At 48.3% G+C, this 23,767-nt stretch overlaps 1 protein-coding gene across 1 annotated transcript in view; it reads right to left on the bottom strand.

The window, feature by feature from the left end:
- The window catches only part of adcy1a (adenylate cyclase 1a), a 159,629-nt gene that overhangs the window by 85,471 nt on the left and 50,391 nt on the right, over nucleotides 1-23,767 (bottom strand). The window contains 1 exon segment of the mRNA XM_034179384.1: nucleotides 6,120-6,261. Coding sequence (XP_034035275.1) covers nucleotides 6,120-6,261 — 142 coding nt within the window.

The following is a 23,767-nucleotide window of genomic DNA, read 5'->3' as shown; positions in this document are numbered from 1 at the left end:
AGCTTCTTCCCTTTATAGATGATGGAGGTCACTGTGCTATTTGGTACCTTCAAAGCAGTAGAAATACGAGGTCTCTTAGATAATAAACCGACTCTTTTATTTTTTTTTTTTAACTATATGGATTTCAATGACATGCGATTAGACCAATCATGCTTGAACCCTCGTGCGCATGCGTGAGTTTTTTCACGCGTGTCAGTGACGTCATTTCCCTGTGGGCAGGCCTTGAGTGAGATGTGGTCCCGCCCTCTCGGCTGAATTTCTTTGTTTCACACGCTGCTCGAGACGGTGCACGTTGCTTTATCAAAATTTGTTCTGGACCTGGGAGGAATATCCAAGTGGACACTATTCGAGAAATTAAGCTGGTTTTCGGTGAAAAGTTTAGCGGCTGATGAGGGATTATGGGGTGTTTCTGTCGGTGTAAGGACTTCCCACGGAGCGGGACGTCGTGCAGCGCTTCCAGACGCCGTCGTCGGCCTGTTTCGACCTGAAAACATCCTAATTTAAGGCTTAATTCACCCAGGACGTCGTGAGAGAACAGAGAAGATTCAGAAGAGGCCGGCATGAGGACTTTATGCGGACATTCCACTGATTAAGGACATTTTTTAATGAAAGACGTGCACGCAAATTCGCAGAGTCGTTTCCGTGATGACTCGGCGAATCTGTGTGTGCAGCGACAGGAAAAACACCTCCGTGTTGAAAACCATTTGTAAAATTCAGGCGGCTTTTGATGGCTTTCAACAAGTGAGTAACTGAGAAATTGTTTAACAGCTTGGGCATATTCCAACTTGCCCATTAAGGTTTCCAACGGAGGTGTTTTTCCTGTTGCGACCCCCCGTGGTCGGGTCCGGCCCGACATGCGACTCTGCCCGCACGTTCTTTCATTACAAAATGTCCGTTAACAATGGAATGTCCGAATAAACTCCTCATGCCGACTTCTTCTGAAAGTTCTCTGTTCTCTGACGACTTACTGGGTCAACAGAGCCTGAAATGTGGAAGTTTTCAACTTGAAATGGCGAGACGCTGCCGCCTCGAAGCGCAGATCGCCATCAGGCGCCGTGGGCCGTCCTTACGGCGACACTACCAGACCAAAATCTCTCATCAGCAGTTAAAATCTTTACCGAAAACCAGCTGAATTTATCGAATGGTGTCCACTCAGTTGTGCCTTACAGTTTTGAAAAAATTTTGATCAAACAAAGCAGCAGTCTCTGAGCCATTCCTAAACAATGAAAAAAATGACGAGAGGGTGGGCGACTCTTCACTCAAAGACTGCCCACAGGCGAATGACGTAACCGACAGGCGTGAAAAAACTCTCGCATGCCCACGAGGGTTCAAGCATGTCTGATGTAATCACATGTGATTCAAATCCATATGGTTTTTGAAAAAAATAATAAGGTCGGATACTTTTCTAATAGACCTCGTATATATATACTCCTCCAGGCACAAGCAAGTTTGGACTTAATACATGTTATGAGTTAGGCCAAACTGTATCTTAAGTTGGTTCCACTCCTCCAGCCAATGCAACGGAGTCAGTATCGCGTTATTTGGTCATGTAACGTTTAGTCAGGATTCTGACATTTTGCTGATTGGCTGAGACACGCCGCTTTCTGATTGGCTCCAGCCTTTGTTTACAACGTAGCACTGGTACCACAGTCTCTGGAGGAGTGGAACCAACTTACATTTTCAGCGGTTACACCACAACCAATCACAGAGCGTGGCGTGATAGCGGCCGACGTATCAGATGGACCAATCACAGCCATGTTTTCAAAAACACGCTACCAGTCTCTTTGTATAAGAGACTGTGGTACCAGTGCTAACTGTATCTAAGCATAGCTAGTCAGGCGTTCACTTAGAGTTGCTGCACCTGTAGCAAAAAGTTAAAGAACAACTTATGACAGAAACATGTTTTGAACATACTGCATTTTTTAAAATTTATAGTAGATTTTTCAATATTTTTCACATGATATGACATTAGTATTCAGCTCTGTTAGTATGCATGAATGCTAATGCTAATGTTATGCTAGCAACTTATAGCTAGCATACAACATGCTAATGTTTAGCATGTGAAGTCTGGCCTGCTTAAGGCTTCTCAGCAACAACTGCAGGCTGAAATGCTCAAGTGTGTCATCATAACACTAAGGTTTCAACATGTTATCTTGTCCTTCTTCTTATTATTTGTCTTTCGGCTGTTCCCGTTAGAGGTCACCACAGCAGATCAATCGTTTCCATCTCACCCTGTCCTCTGTATCTTCCTCTGTCACACCAACCACCTCCATGTCCTCTCTCAGCACATCCATGAAACTCCTCTTTGGCCTCCCTCTTCTCCTCCTGCCTGGTGGCTCCATCCTCAGCATCCTTCTCCCTATATACCCTGGGTCCCTCCTCTGCACATGTCCAGACCATCTTAATCTCGCCTCTCTGACTTTGTCTCTAAACTGTCCCACCTGAGCTGTCCCTCTGATATGTTCATTCCTAATCTTGTCCATTCTTGTCACTCCCAAAGAGAATCTCAACATCTTCAGCTCTGCCACCTCCAGCTCTGCCTCCTGTCTTTTTGTTAGTGCCACCGTCTCTAAGCCGTACAACATAGCTGGTCTCACTACTGTCTTGTAAACTTTCCCCTTCACTCTTGCTGATATTCTTAGGTCACAAATCACTCCTGCCACCTTTCTCCACCCACTCCACCCTGCCTGCACTCTCTTCTTCACCTCTCTACCACACTCTCCATTACTTTGAACAGTTGACCCCAAATATTTAAACTCATCTACTTTCACCACTTCTACTCCTTGTAACTGCACTGTTCCACTGGGCTCCCTCCCATTCACACACATGTACTCAGTCTTGCTTCTACTGACTTTCATTCCCCTTCTCTCCAAAGCATATCTCCACCTCTCCAGACTAGACTTAACTTGCTCTCTACTCTCACTACAGATCACAATGTCATCTGCAAACATCATAGTCCATGGGGACTCCTGTCTGATCTCATCTGTCAACCTGTCCATCACCACTGCAAACAAGAAAGGACTCAGAGCTGATCCTTGGTGTAATCCCACCTCCACCTTGAATGAGTCTGTCATTCCTACTGCACATCTCACCACTGTCACAGTATTCGTTTACATGTCCTGCACTACCCTAACATACTTCTCTGCCACTCCAGACTTCCCCATCTCTTCTCTTGCTGCTCACAGATCTTCACCTGTTTTCTAAGCCTAGCTTCTACTACTCTTTCCCATAACTTCATGCTGTGCCTGATCAACTTTATGCCTCTGTAGTTACTGCAGCTCTGCACATCACCCTTGTTCTTGAAAATAGGAACCAGCACACTTCATCTCCACTCCTCAGGCATCCTCTCACTTTCCAAGATTTTATTAAACAATCTGGTTAGAAACTCTACTGCCATTTCTCCTAGACATTTCCATGCCTCCACTGGAATGTCATCTGGACCAACTGCCTTTCCACTCTTCATCCTCTTCATAGCAGCCCTCACTTCTTCCTTACTAATCTCTTGTACTTCCTGATTTACTCTCACCACATCATCCAGCCTTTTCTCTCGCACATTTTCTTCATTCATCAGCTCTTCAGAATATTCCCTCCACCTTCTCAGCACACAATCCTCACTTGTCAGCACATTACCATGTGCATCTTTTACCACCCTAACCTGCTGCACATCCTTTCCAGCTCTGTCCCTTTGTCTGGCCAATCGGTACAAGTCTGTTTCTCCTTCCTTACTATTCAACTTCTTGTACAGCTTGTAATATGCCTTTTCCTTCACTTTTGCCACTTCTCTTATCACCTTACGCCGCATCTCCAGTATCACATCTGCAGTACTTTTCCAGTTGTCCAAAATTTCTTCCCCTCCAACCAGTGCTTCTCTCGCCTGCTCGCTAAATTTCACACAACAGTCTTCTTCCTTCAGCTTCCACCATCTGATCCTTTGTTGAGCTCTCACTCTCTTCTTCTTCTTTACCTCTAAAATCATCCTACAAACAACCACTGTATGCTGTCTAATGATGCTCTCCTGCCACCACCTTACAGTCTCTGATTTCTTTTAGCTTGCATCTCCTATAAAGAATGTAGTCCACCTGTGTGCACCTTCCTCCACTCTTATATGTTACCCTGTGCTCCTCCCTTTTCTTAAAGTAGGTGTTCACCACAGCCATTTCCATCCTTTTTGCAAAATCAACTACTATCTGTCCTTCCCCATTCCTATCCTTGATACCATATCTACCCGTTACTTCCTCATCACCTCTGTTCCCTTCATCAACATGCCCATTGAAGTCTGCTCCTATCACCACTCTCCACCACCTCCTCTAACACATTCCAGAAATCTTCTTTCTCCTTTATCTCACAACCTACCTGTGGGGCATATGCACTGATGATATTCATCATCACCCCTTCAATTTCCAACTTAACACTCATCACCCTGTCAGACACTCACTTAACCTCCAACACACTTTTAACATACTCTTCCTTTAAAATGACCCCAACACCATTTCTCTTTCTGTCCTCACCATGGTACAACAACTTGTACCCACCGCCGATGCCCCTGCTCTTACTTCCCTTCCACTTGGTCTCTTGGACACACAATATGTCTACCTTTCTCCTCTCCATCATATCAGCCAGCTCTCTCCCTTTACCTGTCATACTACCAACATTCAAAGTCCCCACTCTCATTTCCACCCTTCTAGTTTTCTTCTTCTCCCGCTGTTTGTGGAAACGTTCTCTTCCTCTTCTTCATCATCTTCACCCAGCAGTAGCCCAATTTCCACTGGCACCCTGTTGGGCAACAGCACTGGTAGCGGACGTTGTTAACCCGGGCCTCAACCGATCTGGTATGGAAATTCGATTCTTAGTCTGTATAGTAGGGTTGGCTTGTTTTACGCCGGATGCCCTTCCTGATGCAACCCTCCTCATTTATCCGGGCTTGGGACCAGCACTCAGAATGTACTGGCTGCACACCCCATGTGGCTGAGTTACCATGTTAGCTTGTCCTATGATACTGAATTTGTGGACATTGAGAAGAGAGCTGTATACATAAGAAATGATCATGTGACGCACATTTAAATCATGTCACATCATCATTTCAATTCAGTTTATTTATATAGCACCAAATCACAATACGGTCTCAAGACCCTTCGTACGGGTAAGATCTAAGATTACCAACCCCACTTTACCAAGTTAGGAATAAAAATAAAATTTGACAATTAAATTGTTTTTGTGTTTGTTTCTTTGTTTTTAAATAAAGTGACCCTAGACATAACTGTACAGAGCTACATTCACACATTTACCATTTAGCATGGAAATATGTGTATTTTTAACAGTGTAACTTTAAAAATTTCATATGAGAATTATTTGGTTTGGGGGATTTCTTGACTTAGTATAATTTTTTAAGTTGCTATTGGCACTAGATATGCCTTGCTGGACATATGTGCTGGAAACATGAATAATAATAATAATAATAATAATACACATTTTATTGTAACACTAATATGTGTCCTTTTAAGAAAAGTTGTGTTTACCATGTTAGAATACTAACTTTTAAATAAATTTTCAACAATTTCCCCCCCTTTCAGTTATGTTATAAGTCTAGCATTTTCTAGCTCCTCTCATAAAAATGCCAAAAACATAAAATTTAATAACATTTGCAGTAACTACAACAGTATTACATCCCTTGGCATGCACAGCAGCACTGCTCTCAGGACTTAAAACTACTTAATTATTTTATACTCACTTTTCCACATCAGAAATATGAACACGAGTTCTTTTTGGCCTCATCTTAAAACCTGATAACTTGATGATTATTCAGCAAGAATTTTAATGAGCTGCAGAGACTCTTCTTATTAATAGAACTAAAGCATGCTGGAGTGACATTTTTACAGTAAATTTACTGAATAACAGCAGCAAACCTGGATAAAGTATTGGTTCGTATCTGCATAGGAGAGTACACGAGCAGATTTTAGAGGCTGGCAGTCGACACGCGTCCTGGTGGTGACCATGTGATAATAAAGACGTGTGCGGCGGCTTATCACATGGCCCCGTCTCCATCAGAGGATTAACTATTACAACACCAACAGATCTGTTATGTCAGGAAAAAAAAGGGAGAAGAAAATGTGACGTCATACTTTACGTCTGTGAGACGGCACGATGAAGAAGGTCTCGATGTGATGTTTCTGGAGGAAGGCGTGTCTCTCATGGCCGAAGCCCGGTTCCACTTCGTAGTCTCCGTTCAAACACTCCAGAGTGGTCCTGGTGATGTGCACCTTGCTGAGGGCAGAGGACACGAGATTACAAGAAACATCAGGCATCAACATCTTGAATTATTATCCCACTCAGGTAGATCAGTGGAGAAGGAGCTAGACTGCCAATACTCATGTAGACCTGAGTTTGAATCCAGCTCACGCTACCTGGATACCAGCCTTGGCATGGGAAGTAACCTGTGTCGGACTGCGCCGGTCCCCCTTTCAAAGGGAGTCATAGGGTGTCAATCGCTTGACACTACGGCATCCAGAGATAATCAATTGCACCAATGGGCCGCTCAGTGTTGATCGAGGGGACAACTAGACACCTTGTGTTGTGTGGGCCGCCAGAAGAGGAGGTACTGCTGGCCCACCACCAGAGGGCGCCCTGCCTGAAGTGCGGGCTTCAGGCACGAGAGGGCGCTGCCGCCACGGACACAGCCGGGGGTGACAGCTGTCACTCATTATCTCTTGACAGCTGTCACCCATCTACTCTACATCATCTCACTCCATAAAGACCAGACGTCATCTCCACCTCGTTGCCGAGATATCGTACTTCTATGGAGGTAACATTCTCTGCCTTTATTGATTGATTCCAAGTGCTATTGTGTTGCAGCTGTCAACCAGAGGACCGGCGTGGGTCGCGACTGTTTCGTCCTACGTCAGATAAGTGGTTACACAGATGCTGCACGAGTGTGTGTTAGAGGTGGAGGTGGCATTCCCACCGTTGTTGTTACTGGGTGTACACACACCCACACTTGACTGTTTTTGCTCTTCGCCAGCAGTACCAGATCCGACAGTCGGGGACGGTGATCACCTGGGAATTCGGGACTTGGCGGCTCCAGTATTCACCAGGTTCGGTGGCGGCGGAAATCGTGTGGTTCCGGCTCTTCTCAGGACAGACGTCTTCTATCCTCGAGCCTGCCCACACGTCACCTTTGTGGATTGACTGTTATCAGATTCTGAGATTGTCTGTATATTCGTTGTGCACCTTCACAACATTAAATTGTTACTTTTTGGCTCATCTATTGACCGTTCATTTGCGCCCCCTGTTGTGGGTCCGTGTCACTACCCTTTCACAACAGGATATCTCGGCCGGCGTCATGGATCCCGAGGGGCGTCACCCATCTGTTGGACAGCCAATGGAAGAGCAGGGTGCACAGGCGTCTGCAGGAGGCGTGCTCGGTGAGTTGCAGCAAATCCTCACCGCCTTTACCGCTCGGCTGGATTTGATGTCTGAGCAAAACGTCATCCTTAATCACAGGATGGAGGCTCTCACTGCACAGGTGGAAGCGCGCGATCAGAGCGCTGCTGCGGCTCCTCCTCCTGCCGACCCAGTGCCGAATACAGACATTCCACTGGTCGTTCAACAAACCCCCCCACCATCCCCTGAAGCATACATAAGTCCCCCTTTGCCGTACGGGGGTTGTGTGGAGATGTGCGCGGACTTTCTGATGCAGTGTTCGTTCGTCTTTGCACAACGACCCGTGATGTACGCGTCTGACGCCAGCAAGGTGGCTTATGTTATTAACTTGCTTCGGTGTAAGGCACGCGCCTGGGCTACGGCGCTCTGGGAACAAAACTCACGGTTGTTATCAGCATACACTGGGTTTGTGGGGGAGTTCAGAACAGTGTTTGATCACCCTAACAGAGGAGAGACCACTTCAACAATGCTGCTGTCAATGCGACAGGGGCGCCGGTGCGCAGCCGAATATGCAGTCGACTTCCGCATCGCGGCTGCGAGGTCCGGCTGGAATGACGTTGCGCTCCGCACCGCCTTCATAAACAGACTGTCATCGGTCCTGAAGGAGCATCTGGTAGCTAAGGAAGAACCACGGGATTTAGATGGGCTTATCGATCTCGTTATACGGTTAGACAATCGGTTGGAGGAACGCCGTCGGGAGCGAGGCGAAGGACGTGGCCGGATACGCGCCGTCCCTCTCCCTTCCGGGTTCGAAAAGGGACCGCCCTCCCCACGCTCCACAGCCGCAGCGCTCCGTGGGGCAACAGCTCCCCCTGCTGACGTTGTTAGGGAGACGCACAGGGCAAAAATGAGGAGGGTGGTCCGCGGGGAGTGTTTTCTCCGCAGCTCAAAGGAGCACATACAGAAAAACTGCCCCAAACGGCCACAACAACAACAACCGCCCTTAGAGACTGGGCAAGGGGGGGTCAAAACATTCACGTGGGACACACACAGATTGCCACACGACTCCCAGTTACAATCCTGAGCGGGGATTTAACCCTTCAAGCCCCAGCACTGGTGGACACGGGGTCAGAAGGGAATTTGCTAGACAGCAGATGGGCAAGGGAGGTAGGGCTCCCTCTGGTGGCGCTTCCTTCGCCATTGCAGGTGTGGGCACTAGATGGCACCCTCCTCCCTTTAATCACACACAAGACACAACCAGTAACTCTGGTGGTGTCTGGAAATCATCGGGAGGAGATTGAGTTTTTTGTAACTCCTTCTACCTCCCGCGTGATTTTGGGCTTCCCATGGATGTTGAAGCACAATCCCCAGATTGATTGGCCGTCTGGGGTGGTGGTTCAGTGGAGCGAAACCTGCCATCGGGTGTGTTTAGGATCCTCGGTTCCTCCCGGTTTACAGGCTAAGGAGGAGGTCAAAGTCCCTCCCAATCTGACGGCAGTGCCAGTTGAGTACCACGATCTTGCTGACGTCTTCAGCAAGGATCTGGCACTCACCCTTCCCCCGCACTGTCCGTACGATTGTGCCATTGATTTGGTTCCAGGCGCTGAGTTCCCATCCAGCAGGCTGTACAACCTCTCACGACCTGAGCGCGAATCAATGGAGACCTACATCCGGGACTCATTAGCTGCCGGGTTGATCCGGAACTCCACCTCCCCGATGGTGGCAGGTTTCTTTTTTGTGGGCAAGAAAGATGGCGGACTCCGTCCATGCATTGATTACAGGGGGCTGAATGAGATTACGGTTCGCAACCGATACCCGTTGTCATTGTTGGATTCCGTGTTCACCCCCCTGCATGGAGCCAAAATGTTTACTAAGCTGGATCTTAGAAATGCGTATCACCTGGTTCGGATCCGGAAGGGAGATGAATGGAAGACGGCATTTAACACCCCGTTAGGTCACTTTGAGTACCTGGTCATGCCGTTCGGCCTCACCAACGCCCCCGCGACGTTCCAAGCCTTGGTTAACGACGTCTTGCGGGACTTCCTGCACCGATTCGTCTTCGTATATCTGGACGATATTCTCATCTTTTCTCCGGATCCTGAGACCCATGTCCAGCATGTACGTCAGGTCCTGCAGCGGTTGTTAGAGAACCGACTGTTTGTGAAGGGCGAGAAGTGCGAGTTTCACCGCACGTCTTTGTCCTTCCTGGGGTTTATCATCTCCTCTAACTCCATCGCCCCTGATCCAGCCAAGGTTGCGGCGGTGAGAGATTGGCCCCAACCAACAAGCCGTAGGAAGCTGCAACAGTTCCTCGGCTTCGCTAATTTCTATAGGAGGTTCATTAAGGGCTACAGTCAGGTAGTTAGCCCCCTGACAGCCCTGACCTCTCCAAAAGTCCCCTTCACCTGGTCGGATCGGTGCGAAGCCGCGTTCAAGGAGTTGAAACGACGGTTCTCTACTGCACCAGTTTTGGTGCAGCCCGACCCTAGCCGCCAGTTCGTGGTTGAAGTGGACGCCTCTGACTCAGGGATAGGAGCCATGCTATCCCAGAGCAGAGAGACCGATAAGGTTCTTCACCCGTGTGCCTACTTTTCTCGCAGGTTGACCCCGGCTGAACGGAACTATGACGTCGGCAATCGAGAACTCCTTGCGGTGAAAGAGGCTCTCGAGGAGTGGAGACACCTGTTGGAGGGAGCGTCTGTGCCGTTCACGGTTTTCACTGACCATCGGAACCTGGAGTATATCAGGACCGCCAAGCGGCTGAACCCCAGGCAAGCCCGCTGGTCACTGTTCTTCGGGCGTTTTGACTTCCGGATCACCTATCGCCCCGGGACCAAGAACCAGAGGTCGGATGCCTTGTCCCGGGTACACGAAGAGGAGGTCAAAACTGCACTGTCGGATCCAACGGAGCCCATCCTGCCTGAGTCCACTATCGTGGCCACCCTCACCTGGGACGTGGAGAAGATCGTCCGGGAGGCCCTGGCACGGAGCCCGGACCCCGGAACTGGTCCGAAGAACTGCCTGTACGTCCCACCAGAGGCCAGAGCTGCAGTCTTGGACTTCTGTCACGGTTCCAAGCTCTCCTGTCATCCAGGGGTGCGAAGGACCGTGGCAGTTGTCCGGCAGCGCTTCTGGTGGGCATCTGTGGAGGCCGACGTCCAGGAGTACATCCAGGCCTGCACCACCTGTGCCAGGGGCAAGGCAGACCACAAAAGGTCCCAAGGACTTCTCCAGCCACTACCTGTGCCTCATCGCCCCTGGTCCCATATCGGCCTGGATTTCGTCACGGGCCTCCCGCCGTCCCAGGGCAACACCACCATCTTCACGATAGTGGACCGATTCTCCAAGGCGGCCCACTTCGTGGCCCTACCGAAGCTCCCAACAGCCCAGGAGACAGCAGACCTCCTGGTCCACCACATCGTCCGTCTGCATGGGATACCCGCCGACATCGTCTCTGATCGTGGTCCCCAGTTCTCCTCACACGTCTGGAGGAGCTTCTGCCGGGAACTGGGGGCCACTGTGAGCCTCTCGTCCGGGTATCACCCGCAGACCAATGAACAGGCAGAACGGGCCAATCAGGAATTGGAGCAAGCCCTGTGCTGTGTGACGTCCGCACACCCGACGGCCTGGAGTGAACATCTGGCCTGGATCGAGTATGCGCATAACAGCCAGGTGTCCTCTGCCACCGGCCTCTCAACATTTGAGGTGTGTTTGGGGTATCAGCCCCCGTTGTTTCCCGTGGTGGAGGGAGAGGTCGGTGTGCCCTCGGTCCAGGCCCACCTGTGGAAGTGCCATCGGGTGTGGCGCTCCGCCCGTTCTGCCTTGTTGAAGGCCCGGACGAGGGCGAAGACCCATGCAGACCGCCGGCGATCCCCGGCCCCTGCTTACCAGCCCGGGCAGGAGGTGTGGCTATCCACGAAGGACATCCCCCTCCAGGTGGATTCCCCGAAACTCAAGGACAGATATATCGGACCATACAAGATCCTCAAAGTCCTCAGTCCTGCCGCAGTGAAGCTCCAACTCCCGGCTTCACTGCGGATCCACCCAGTCTTTCATGTTTCAAGGATCAAACCTCACCACACCTCACCCCTCTGTGCTCCCGGACCGGCGCTGCCTCCTGCTCGGATCATCGATGGGGAGCCGGCTTGGACGGTGCGCCGGCTCCTGGACGTCCGTCGGATGGGCCGGGGGTTCCAGTATTTGGTGGACTGGGAGGGATATGGACCCGAAGAACGCTCCTGGGTGAAGAGGAGCTTCATCCTGGATCTGGCCCTCCTGGCCGACTTCTACCACCGTCACCCGAACAAGCCTGGTCGGGCGCCAGGAGGCGCCCGTTGAGGGGGGGGGTCCTGTTGTGTGGGCCGCCAGAAGAGGAGGTACTGCTGGCCCACCACCAGAGGGCGCCCTGCCTGAAGTGTGGGCTTCAGGCACGAAAGGGCGCTGCTGCCACGGACACAGCCGGGGGTGACAGCTGTCACTCATTATCTCTTGACAGCTGTCACCCATCTACTCTACATCATCTCACTCCATAAAGACCAGATGTCATCTCCACCTCGTTGCCGAGATATCGTACTTCTATGGAGGTAACATTCTCTGCCTTTATTGATTGATTCCAAGTGCTATTGTGTTGCAGCTGTCAACCAGAGGACCGGCGTGGGTCGCGACTGTTTGTCCTACGTCAGATAAGTGGTTACACAGACGCTGCACGAGTGTGTGTTAGAGGTGGAGGTGGCATTCCCACCGTTGTTGTTACTGGGTGTACACACACCCACACTTGACTGTTTTTGCTCTTCGCCAGCAGTACCAGATCCGACAGTCGGGGACGGTGATCACCTGGGAATTCGGGACTTGGCGGCTCAAGTATTCACCAGGTTCGGTGGCAGCGGAAATCGTGTGGTTCCGGCTCTTCTCAGCACAGACGTCTTCTATCCTCGAGCCTGCCCACACGTCACCTTTGTGGATTGACTGTTATCAGATTCTGAGATTGTCTGTATATTCGTTGTGCACCTTCACAACATTAAATTGTTACTTTTTGGCTCATCTATTGACCGTTCATTTGCGCCCCCTGTTGTGGGTCCGTGTCACTACCCTTTCACAACAGGATATCTCGGCCGGCGTCATGGATCCCGAGGGGCGTCACCCATCTGTTGGACAGCCAATGGAAGAGCAGGGTGCACAGGCGTCTGCAGGAGGCGTGCTCGGTGAGTTGCAGCAAATCCTCACCGCCTTTACCGCTCGGCTGGATTTGATGTCTGAGCAAAACGTCATCCTTAATCACAGGATGGAGGCTCTCACTGCACAGGTGGAAGCGCGCGATCAGAGCGCTGCTGCGGCTCCTCCTCCTGCCGACCCAGTGCCGAATACAGACATTCCACTGGTCGTTCAACAAACCCCCCCACCATCCCCTGAAGCATACATAAGTCCCCCTTTGCCGTACGGGGGTTGTGTGGAGATGTGCGCGGACTTTCTGATGCAGTGTTCGTTCGTCTTTGCACAACGACCCGTGATGTACGCGTCTGACGCCAGCAAGGTGGCTTATGTTATTAACTTGCTTCGGTGTAAGGCACGCGCCTGGGCTACGGCGCTCTGGGAACAAAACTCACGGTTGTTATCAGCATACACTGGGTTTGTGGGGGAGTTCAGAACAGTGTTTGATCACCCTAACAGAGGAGAGACCACTTCAACAATGCTGCTGTCAATGCGACAGGGGCGCCGGTGCGCAGCCGAATATGCAGTCGACTTCCGCATCGCGGCTGCGAGGTCCGGCTGGAATGACGTTGCGCTCCGCACCGCCTTCATAAACAGACTGTCATCGGTCCTGAAGGAGCATCTGGTAGCTAAGGAAGAACCACGGGATTTAGATGGGCTTATCGATCTCGTTATACGGTTAGACAATCGGTTGGAGGAACGCCGTCGGGAGCGAGGCGAAGGACGTGGCCGGATACGCGCCGTCCCTCTCCCTTCCGGGTTCGAAAAGGGACCGCCCTCCCCACGCTCCACAGCCGCAGCGCTCCGTGGGGCAACAGCTCCCCCTGCTGACGTTGTTAGGGAGACGCACAGGGCAAAAATGAGGAGGGTGGTCCGCGGGGAGTGTTTTCTCCGCAGCTCAAAGGAGCACATACAGAAAAACTGCCCCAAACGGCCACAACAACAACAACCGCCCTTAGAGACTGGGCAAGGGGGGGTCAAAACATTCACGTGGGACACACACAGATTGCCACACGACTCCCAGTTACAATCCTGAGCGGGGATTTAACCCTTCAAGCCCCAGCACTGGTGGACACGGGGTCAGAAGGGAATTTGCTAGACAGCAGATGGGCAAGGGAGGTAGGGCTCCCTCTGGTGGCGCTTCCTTCGCCATTGCAGGTGTGGGCACTAGATGGCACCCTCCTCCCTTTAATCACACACAAGACACAACCAGTAACTCTGGTGGTGTCTGGAAATCATCGGGAGGAGATTGAGTTTTTTGTAACTCCTTCTACCTCCCGCGTGATTTTGGGCTTCCCATGGATGTTGAAGCACAATCCCCGGATTGATTGGCCGTCTGGGGTGGTGGTTCAGTGGAGCGAAACCTGCCATCGGGTGTGTTTAGGATCCTCGGTTCCTCCCGGTTTACAGGCTAAGGAGGAGGTCAAAGTCCCTCCCAATCTGACGGCAGTGCCAGTTGAGTACCACGATCTTGCTGACGTCTTCAGCAAGGATCTGGCACTCACCCTTCCCCCGCACTGTCCGTACGATTGTGCCATTGATTTGGTTCCAGGCGCTGAGTTCCCATCCAGCAGGCTGTACAACCTCTCACGACCTGAGCGCGAATCAATGGAGACCTACATCCGGGACTCATTAGCTGCCGGGTTGATCCGGAACTCCACCTCCCCGATGGTGGCAGGTTTCTTTTTTGTGGGCAAGAAAGATGGCGGACTCCGTCCATGCATTGATTACAGGGGGCTGAATGAGATTACGGTTCGCAACCGATACCCGTTGTCATTGTTGGATTCCGTGTTCACCCCCCTGCATGGAGCCAAAATGTTTACTAAGCTGGATCTTAGAAATGCGTATCACCTGGTTCGGATCCGGAAGGGAGATGAATGGAAGACGGCATTTAACACCCCGTTAGGTCACTTTGAGTACCTGGTCATGCCGTTCGGCCTCACCAACGCCCCCGCGACGTTCCAAGCCTTGGTTAACGACGTCTTGCGGGACTTCCTGCACCGATTCGTCTTCGTATATCTGGACGATATTCTCATCTTTTCTCCGGATCCTGAGACCCATGTCCAGCATGTACGTCAGGTCCTGCAGCGGTTGTTAGAGAACCGACTGTTTGTGAAGGGCGAGAAGTGCGAGTTTCACCGCACGTCTTTGTCCTTCCTGGGGTTTATCATCTCCTCTAACTCCATCGCCCCTGATCCAGCCAAGGTTGCGGCGGTGAGAGATTGGCCCCAACCAACAAGCCGTAGGAAGCTGCAACAGTTCCTCGGCTTCGCTAATTTCTATAGGAGGTTCATTAAGGGCTACAGTCAGGTAGTTAGCCCCCTGACAGCCCTGACCTCTCCAAAAGTCCCCTTCACCTGGTCGGATCGGTGCGAAGCCGCGTTCAAGGAGTTGAAACGACGGTTCTCTACTGCACCAGTTTTGGTGCAGCCCGACCCTAGCCGCCAGTTCGTGGTTGAAGTGGACGCCTCTGACTCAGGGATAGGAGCCATGCTATCCCAGAGCAGAGAGACCGATAAGGTTCTTCACCCGTGTGCCTACTTTTCTCGCAGGTTGACCCCGGCTGAACGGAACTATGACGTCGGCAATCGAGAACTCCTTGCGGTGAAAGAGGCTCTCGAGGAGTGGAGACACCTGTTGGAGGGAGCGTCTGTGCCGTTCACGGTTTTCACTGACCATCGGAACCTGGAGTATATCAGGACCGCCAAGCGGCTGAACCCCAGGCAAGCCCGCTGGTCACTGTTCTTCGGGCGTTTTGACTTCCGGATCACCTATCGCCCCGGGACCAAGAACCAGAGGTCGGATGCCTTGTCCCGGGTACACGAAGAGGAGGTCAAAACTGCACTGTCGGATCCAACGGAGCCCATCCTGCCTGAGTCCACTATCGTGGCCACCCTCACCTGGGACGTGGAGAAGATCGTCCGGGAGGCCCTGGCACGGAGCCCGGACCCCGGAACTGGTCCGAAGAACTGCCTGTACGTCCCACCAGAGGCCAGAGCTGCAGTCTTGGACTTCTGTCACGGTTCCAAGCTCTCCTGTCATCCAGGGGTGCGAAGGACCGTGGCAGTTGTCCGGCAGCGCTTCTGGTGGGCATCTGTGGAGGCCGACGTCCAGGAGTACATCCAGGCCTGCACCACCTGTGCCAGGGGCAAGGCAGACCACAAAAGGTCCCAAGGACTTCTCCAGCCACTACCTGTGCCTCATCGCCCCTGGTCCCATATCGGCCTGGATTTCGTCACGGGCCTCCCGCCGTCCCAGGGCAACACCACCATCTTCACGATAGTGGACCGATTCTCCAAGGCGGCCCACTTCGTGGCCCTACCGAAGCTCCCAACAGCCCAGGAGACAGCAGACCTCCTGGTCCACCACATCGTCCGTCTGCATGGGATACCCGCCGACATCGTCTCTGATCGTGGTCCCCAGTTCTCCTCACACGTCTGGAGGAGCTTCTGCCGGGAACTGGGGGCCACTGTGAGCCTCTCGTCCGGGTATCACCCGCAGACCAATGAACAGGCAGAACGGGCCAATCAGGAATTGGAGCAAGCCCTGTGCTGTGTGACGTCCGCACACCCGACGGCCTGGAGTGAACATCTGGCCTGGATCGAGTATGCGCATAACAGCCAGGTGTCCTCTGCCACCGGCCTCTCAACATTTGAGGTGTGTTTGGGGTATCAGCCCCCGTTGTTTCCCGTGGTGGAGGGAGAGGTCGGTGTGCCCTCGGTCCAGGCCCACCTGTGGAAGTGCCGTCGGGTGTGGCGCTCCGCCCGTTCTGCCTTGTTGAAGGCCCGGACGAGGGCGAAGACCCATGCAGACCGCCGGCGATCCCCGGCCCCTGCTTACCAGCCCGGGCAGGAGGTGTGGCTATCCACGAAGGACATCCCCCTCCAGGTGGATTCCCCGAAACTCAAGGACAGATATATCGGACCATACAAGATCCTCAAAGTCCTCAGTCCTGCCGCAGTGAAGCTCCAACTCCCGGCTTCACTGCGGATCCACCCAGTCTTTCATGTTTCAAGGATCAAACCTCACCACACCTCACCCCTCTGTGCTCCCGGACCGGCGCTGCCTCCTGCTCGGATCATCGATGGGGAGCCGGCTTGGACGGTGCGCCGGCTCCTGGACGTCCGTCGGATGGGCCGGGGGTTCCAGTATTTGGTGGACTGGGAGGGATATGGACCCGAAGAACGCTCCTGGGTGAAGAGGAGCTTCATCCTGGATCTGGCCCTCCTGGCCGACTTCTACCACCGTCACCCGAACAAGCCTGGTCGGGCGCCAGGAGGCGCCCGTTGAGGGGGGGGGTCCTGTTGTGTGGGCCGCCAGAAGAGGAGGTACTGCTGGCCCACCACCAGAGGGCGCCCTGCCTGAAGTGTGGGCTTCAGGCACGAAAGGGCGCTGCTGCCACGGACACAGCCGGGGGTGACAGCTGTCACTCATTATCTCTTGACAGCTGTCACCCATCTACTCTACATCATCTCACTCCATAAAGACCAGATGTCATCTCCACCTCGTTGCCGAGATATCGTACTTCTATGGAGGTAACATTCTCTGCCTTTATTGATTGATTCCAAGTGCTATTGTGTTGCAGCTGTCAACCAGAGGACCGGCGTGGGTCGCGACTGTTTGTCCTACGTCAGATAAGTGGTTACACAGACGCTGCACGAGTGTGTGTTAGAGGTGGAGGTGGCATTCCCACCGTTGTTGTTACTGGGTGTACACACACCCACACTTGACTGTTTTTGCTCTTCGCCAGCAGTACCAGATCCGACAGTCGTGGACGGTGATCACCTGGGAATTCGGGACTTGGCGGCTCAAGTATTCACCAGGTTCGGTGGCAGCGGAAATCGTGTGGTTCCGGCTCTTCTCAGCACAGACGTCTTCTATCCTCGAGCCTGCCCACACGTCACCTTTGTGGATTGACTGTTATCAGATTCTGAGATTGTCTGTGTATTCGTTGTGCACCTTCACAACATTAAATTGTTACTTTTTGGCTCATCTATTGACCGTTCATTTGCACCCCCTGTTGTGGGTCCGTGTCACTACCCTTTCACAACACCTTGTTTCAGTATTTCAGATGTTCCATCACTCATCCAGAAGTAAATTTGTTTGGAAACTCAAGTCATCACACTCCCCAAGAATATCGTGATCAATTCATGTTTCCACCTATGGGACCTCAGCCAGTGACCCTCCCCAGGGCATCAAAGGCATCTTGTTCATCACAATGACCTTGTTTTGTTGTCAGTAGAAATACTGCAACTTTACATGACCATAACTTGTGAATGGGGGAAGTAAACTAAAGTACAAATAAAAGTTTTCACATGGATCTGCAAAAAACGTAGAGCCCAGAAATACAAATTCTTTATTCATTTTGTAGAAATTGTAAGATAGGACATAGTGAAACTTGGTAGGAAAGCTTGGGTCTATTCTAGAATCTAGAAATATTTGGACGTAACCAGATTGTGGGTCAGAGCCAAGTGGTTTGGAACAGTTTTTTTTTTTATTATTATTATTATTATTATTATTATTATTACTGCAGTGTATAGGCTCTGAAAATGTTGGCGGCTCTGGTCTGGAAATGGTACACAGCAAAATCCTCAGCATTAATTCATCATGCAACTAAGTTCTAAGTACAAGAGACACAACTGTAATTTTGTTTTTGGTCTTGTTTTCACCAAAAGTTCATTTCTCAAATGAATAAACAGTGGAGATCTTGCTGCAGATTTGAACAGGTTTTGTCGCCATCTAGCAGGCGATGTGAGCATTTCATGGCTTCTGGTACATTTTCCTACTTGAATCCCCAAATTCAGTTTAAAAAAAGGCATTTATAAATGTCAGAAATGCATGATTTTTTTTTTATTATTATTATTTTCATGAGCAGACAGAGCTTTGACCTCCCAGTATTAATGTATAAAAATATAGATTTTGAGAATTTTCAGTTCTTGAGTTTTAAGACATGAAAGTTTGCCAAAATGATGGAATTTTTCAACAAGCACAACTTGCAGTTGTGAAAAATGAACACTATTCCTGAGTTCATATAATTCAACAAATTCTGAGATCAAGTTACACTTTTAATAGTATTCAAATATTACTTGTGGTGTTCACTTTCTTATACTTTATGACATGTGAAAGTGTTGTTTTTTTTAACAATTACACATTAATTTGATTTAAAAGTCTGTTTGTTTGGGCATTGCTTACAAGAGTACCACAGAACCACAGATTCTGGTTAGGATTTGAATCTGCAACCTGTCACAGAACCACCACTGAAAACTCATAGTTTTACACCTTCATAGACTCACATTACACTTTTTGAGTGTTGAATAAACAACAATATGAGCAACTCTGAGAAATAACTCCAACACCGTGCTCGGTGTAGCACAGAAAAGTTAAATTAGCACTTAATATAGTTTTACACCGGGCGTCTTTCCTGATGCAAAGCTGATTTTTACTGTGTGCCGTTATATTTTGAGAGTGATTTGAACTGTTTTGAGATTGATTTCTTAACATTTTAACATGGGGCATAAACAGATATAGTGTTCTGTTTTTGAAATTAACACCTTTGTGTCAGGATGTGGCATTTGCTTGTGTTTGTTTTTAGTTATTCATGTGAGTGTTTTCTGTGGGGGTTTATTCTTTTATTAGACTCTATTGGCTTTGCTCAAAAAGTAAATGAGTCCACCCACCACTTTAATCATATCTTAGATCTTGTTCTGACTTATGGTATGGAAATAGAAGACTTAACAGTATTCCCTGAAAACTCCCTTCTGTCTGATCATTTCTTAATAACATTTACATTTACTCTGATGGACTACCCAGCAGTGGGGAATAAGTTTCATTACACTAGAAGTCTTTCAGAAAGCGCTGTAACCAGGTTTAAGGATATGATTCCTTCTTTATGTTCTCTAATGCCATATACCAACACAGTGCAGAGTAGCTACCTAAACTCTGTAAGTGAGATAGAGCATCTCATCAATAGCTTTACATCCTCATTGAAGACAACTTTGGATGCTGTAGCTCCTCTAAAAAAGAGAGCTTTAAATCAGAAGTGCCTGACTCCGTGGTATAACTCACAAACTCGTAGCTTAAAGCAGATAACCCGTAAGTTGGAGAGGAAATGGCGCCTCACTAATTTAGAAGATCTTCACTTAGCCTGGAAAAAGAGTCTGTTGCTCTATAAAAAAGCCCTCCGTAAAGCTAGGACATCTTTCTACTCATCACTAACTGAAGACAATAAGAACAACCCCAGGTTTCTTTTCAGCACTGTAGCCAGGCTGACAAAGAGTCAGAGCTCTATTGAGCTCAGTATTCCATTAACTTTAACTAGTAATGACTTCATGACTTTCTTTGCTAACAAAATTTTAACTATTAGAGAAAAAATTACTCATAACCATCCCAAAGACGTATCGTTATCTTTGGCTGCTTTCAGTGATGCCGGTATTTGGTTAGACTCTTTCTCTCCGATTGTTCTGTCTGAGTTATTTTCATTAGTTACTTCATCCAAACCATCAACATGTTTATTAGACCCCATTCCTACCAGGCTGCTCAAGGAAGCCCTACCATTATTTAATGCTTCGATCTTAAATATGATCAATCTATCTTTGTTAGTTGGCTATGTACCACAGGCTTTTAAGGTGGCAGTAATTAAACCATTACTTAAAAAGCCATCACTTGACCCAGCTATCTTAGCTAATTATAGGCCAATCTCCAACCTTCCTTTTCTCTCAAAAATTCTTGAAAGGGTAGTTGTAAAACAGCTAACTGATCATCTGCAGAGGAATGGTCTATTTGAAGAGTTTCAGTCAGGTTTTAGAATTCATCATAGTACAGAAACAGCATTAGTGAAGGTTACAAATGATCTTCTTATGGCCTCGGACAGTGGACTCATCTCTGTGCTTGTTCTGTTAGACCTCAGTGCTGCTTTTGATACTGTTGACCATAAAATTTTATTACAGAGATTAGAGCATGCCATAGGTATTAAAGGCACTGCGCTGCGGTGGTTTGAATCATATTTGTCTAATAGATTACAATTTGTTCATGTAAATGGGGAATCTTCTTCACAGACTAAAGTTAATTATGGAGTTCCACAAGGTTCTGTGCTAGGACCAATTTTATTCACTTTATACATGCTTCCCTTAGGCAGTATTATTAGACGGTATTGCTTAAATTTTCATTGTTACGCAGATGATACCCAGCTTTATCTATCCATGAAGCCAGAGGACACACACCAATTAGCTAAACTGCAGGATTGTCTTACAGACATAAAGACATGGATGACCTCTAATTTCCTGCTTTTAAACTCAGATAAAACTGAAGTTATTGTACTTGGCCCCACAAATCTTAGAAACATGGTGTCTAACAAGATTCTTACTCTGGATGGCATTACCCTGACCTCTAGTAATACTGTGAGAAATCTTGGAGTCATTTTTGATCAGGATATGTCATTCAAAGCGCATATTAAACAAATATGTAGGACTGCTTTTTTGCATTTACGCAATATCTCTAAAATCAGAAAGGTCTTGTCTCAGAGTGATGCTGAAAAACTAATTCATGCATTTATTTCCTCTAGGCTGGACTATTGTAATTCATTATTATCAGGTTGTCCTAAAAGTTCCCTAAAAAGCCTTCAGTTAATTCAAAATGCTGCAGCTAGAGTACTGACGGGGACTAGAAGGAGAGAGCATATCTCACCCATATTGGCCTCTCTTCATTGGCTTCCTGTTAATTCTAGAATAGAATTTAAAATTCTTCTTCTTACTTATAAGGTTTTGAATAATCAGGTCCCATCTTATCTTAGGGACCTCGTAGTACCATATCACCCCAATAGAGCGCTTCGCTCTCAGACTGCAGGCTTACTTGTAGTTCCTAGGGTTTGTAAGAGTAGAATGGGAGGCAGAGCCTTCAGCTTTCAGGCTCCTCTCCTGTGGAACCAGCTCCCAATTCAGATCAGGGAGACAGACACCCTCTCTACTTTTAAGATTAGGCTTAAAACTTTCCTTTTTGCTAAAGCTTATAGTTAGGGCTGGATCAGGTGACCCTGAACCATCCCTTAGTTATGCTGCTATAGACGTAGACTGCTGGGGGGTTCCCATGATGCACTGTTTCTTTCTCTTTTTGCTCTGTATGCACCACTCTGCATTTAATCATTAGTGATCGATCTCTGCTCCCCTCCACAGCATGTCTTTTTCCTGGTTCTCTCCCTCAGCCCCAACCAGTCCCAGCAGAAGACTGCCCCTCCCTGAGCCTGGTTCTGCTGGAGGTTTCTTCCTGTTAAAAGGGAGTTTTTCCTTCCCACTGTAGCCAAGTGCTTGCTCACAGGGGGTCGTTTTGACCGTTGGGGTTTTACATAATTATTGTATGGCCTTGCCTTACAATATAAAGCGCCTTGGGGCAACTGTTTGTTGTGATTTGGCGCTATATAAAAAATTGATTGATTGATTGATTGATTGATTGATTTTGTCGGTCTCTTTCCTTCTTTGGGCTGGCTCTCTGTCTCTCTTGTCTGTCTCTTGGTGCTTGGTGGTATGCGTGTCACTGTGTCGGGCCACACCCCTGTTCTGGTGCTTTCCACACACCTATTCCTAATCTGTAGCTCATCACCTAGGTGTATATAAGCCTCACTTTTGTCTTTTAGCAGGTTGATGCACCTTGTGCCTTCTCTCCAGCTCTGTTCTCATGTTTTCTCATCCTGCCAGTCTCATTGTATTTTTGGATCACCTGCCTGTTTGTTTGACCACGCCCTTGCCTGATGATTTTTGTACTGTTGCTTCTTCTTGGACTGCCTTACCAACCTCAGCTAAGTACTTTATTAAACCGTTTTACTCTACAGATGTGTCTTACTGAGTTGTGCAATTGTGTCCAGCCATTTCTGTCCACCACGCCTGATACTTTGGGGTTTAGTTTCATGACATTTTATAGACTAAATGCAAAATCACATCATTGATAGTCAAAGTACCCCAGTGTTCTGTACATTAAGTATACAGCAAGTCACATTTATGTTTGAAACATATATTATATATAAGAACTCAAGAAAACATTTTAGTAATAACCTGGAAAGACTAGGCTAAAGAACATCTATCTTTAATGCTAACTATCTTTAATGTGTCTTGAGTTTTTTGTACATTAGACTCCTGTTTTTTGACAGACAAGTTGCATTGTATATACTGTATATTCTGCATGATAAGTCATGGTTTTTTACTTGTTTGGGAGGTCCTGTGACTCAAATGCTGGTGCAAATTGTATACCAAAAAAAAAAATCACATTCATTATTAATAATCATTAAAATGACTATCAGACTTTCACAGCACTAAATAAAATAAACTCTAATATTAAAATAAATGTCAATTAATAAAAAGCACACTCTGGCAATGCACAAAAATCCCACATTAGTGCAGCGGTTAAGAGAATATTTAGAGGGGAATCCTGCAAATGGTGATCAAAGCATCAAATTCTGCAGAAATACTCCTCAGACACTTCTCTATAGGGGTCAATTGAAGAATTAGAGGTCAAAATTAAAAGATGCTCCAATCACATTGAAAAATATTCCATTATTTGCCTGATCATAAAGATTCCAAAAAGGTATAGTTTGGACTATCTGTGACTGAATTCTATGGAGTTATGGGATAAAAACAGCAAGAATGCTGACAAAGGTCAGTTTCATTTTGTACAGGGGTCAAAAGTTAAAGTTGCTCTAATTTGGGTAAAAAGTGATGCAAATTACTAGTTGAGTTAACACGGTTTTAAAAAGGAATAGTTTGGACCATGTATCATCCTTATCATGTTACGGGGTAACATATGTCACATGTCATTGAATCCAATAGATGTAGACCTTGTTTGACCTTTACTTTGGAGACCAAACATTCAGCACTATTCCATTTATTAATCCTATTAGCTCAAGCAATAATTTGCATCACTTTTTACCAAAATTGGAGCAACTTTAACTTTTGACACCTGTACAAAATGACACTGACTTCTGTCACTATTCTTGCTGTTTATATCCTGTAACTCTATAGAATTGAGTCACAGATAGTCCAAACTATACCTTTTTAAAATCTTTATGATCAGGCAAATGTGGAATATTTTTCAATATGATTCGAGCATCTTTTAATTTTGACCTGTGTAATTCTTCAATTGACCCCTACCTGTCACCGATTGAAAATTCAAGTGGCCAATCAGTTTTTTCAAGAGTGTC

This window comes from Thalassophryne amazonica, chromosome 10, assembly GCF_902500255.1.
Source record: "Thalassophryne amazonica chromosome 10, fThaAma1.1, whole genome shotgun sequence".
Lineage (NCBI taxonomy): Eukaryota > Metazoa > Chordata > Actinopteri > Batrachoidiformes > Batrachoididae > Thalassophryne > Thalassophryne amazonica.
This window is presented reverse-complemented; position numbering and strand designations above follow the sequence as displayed.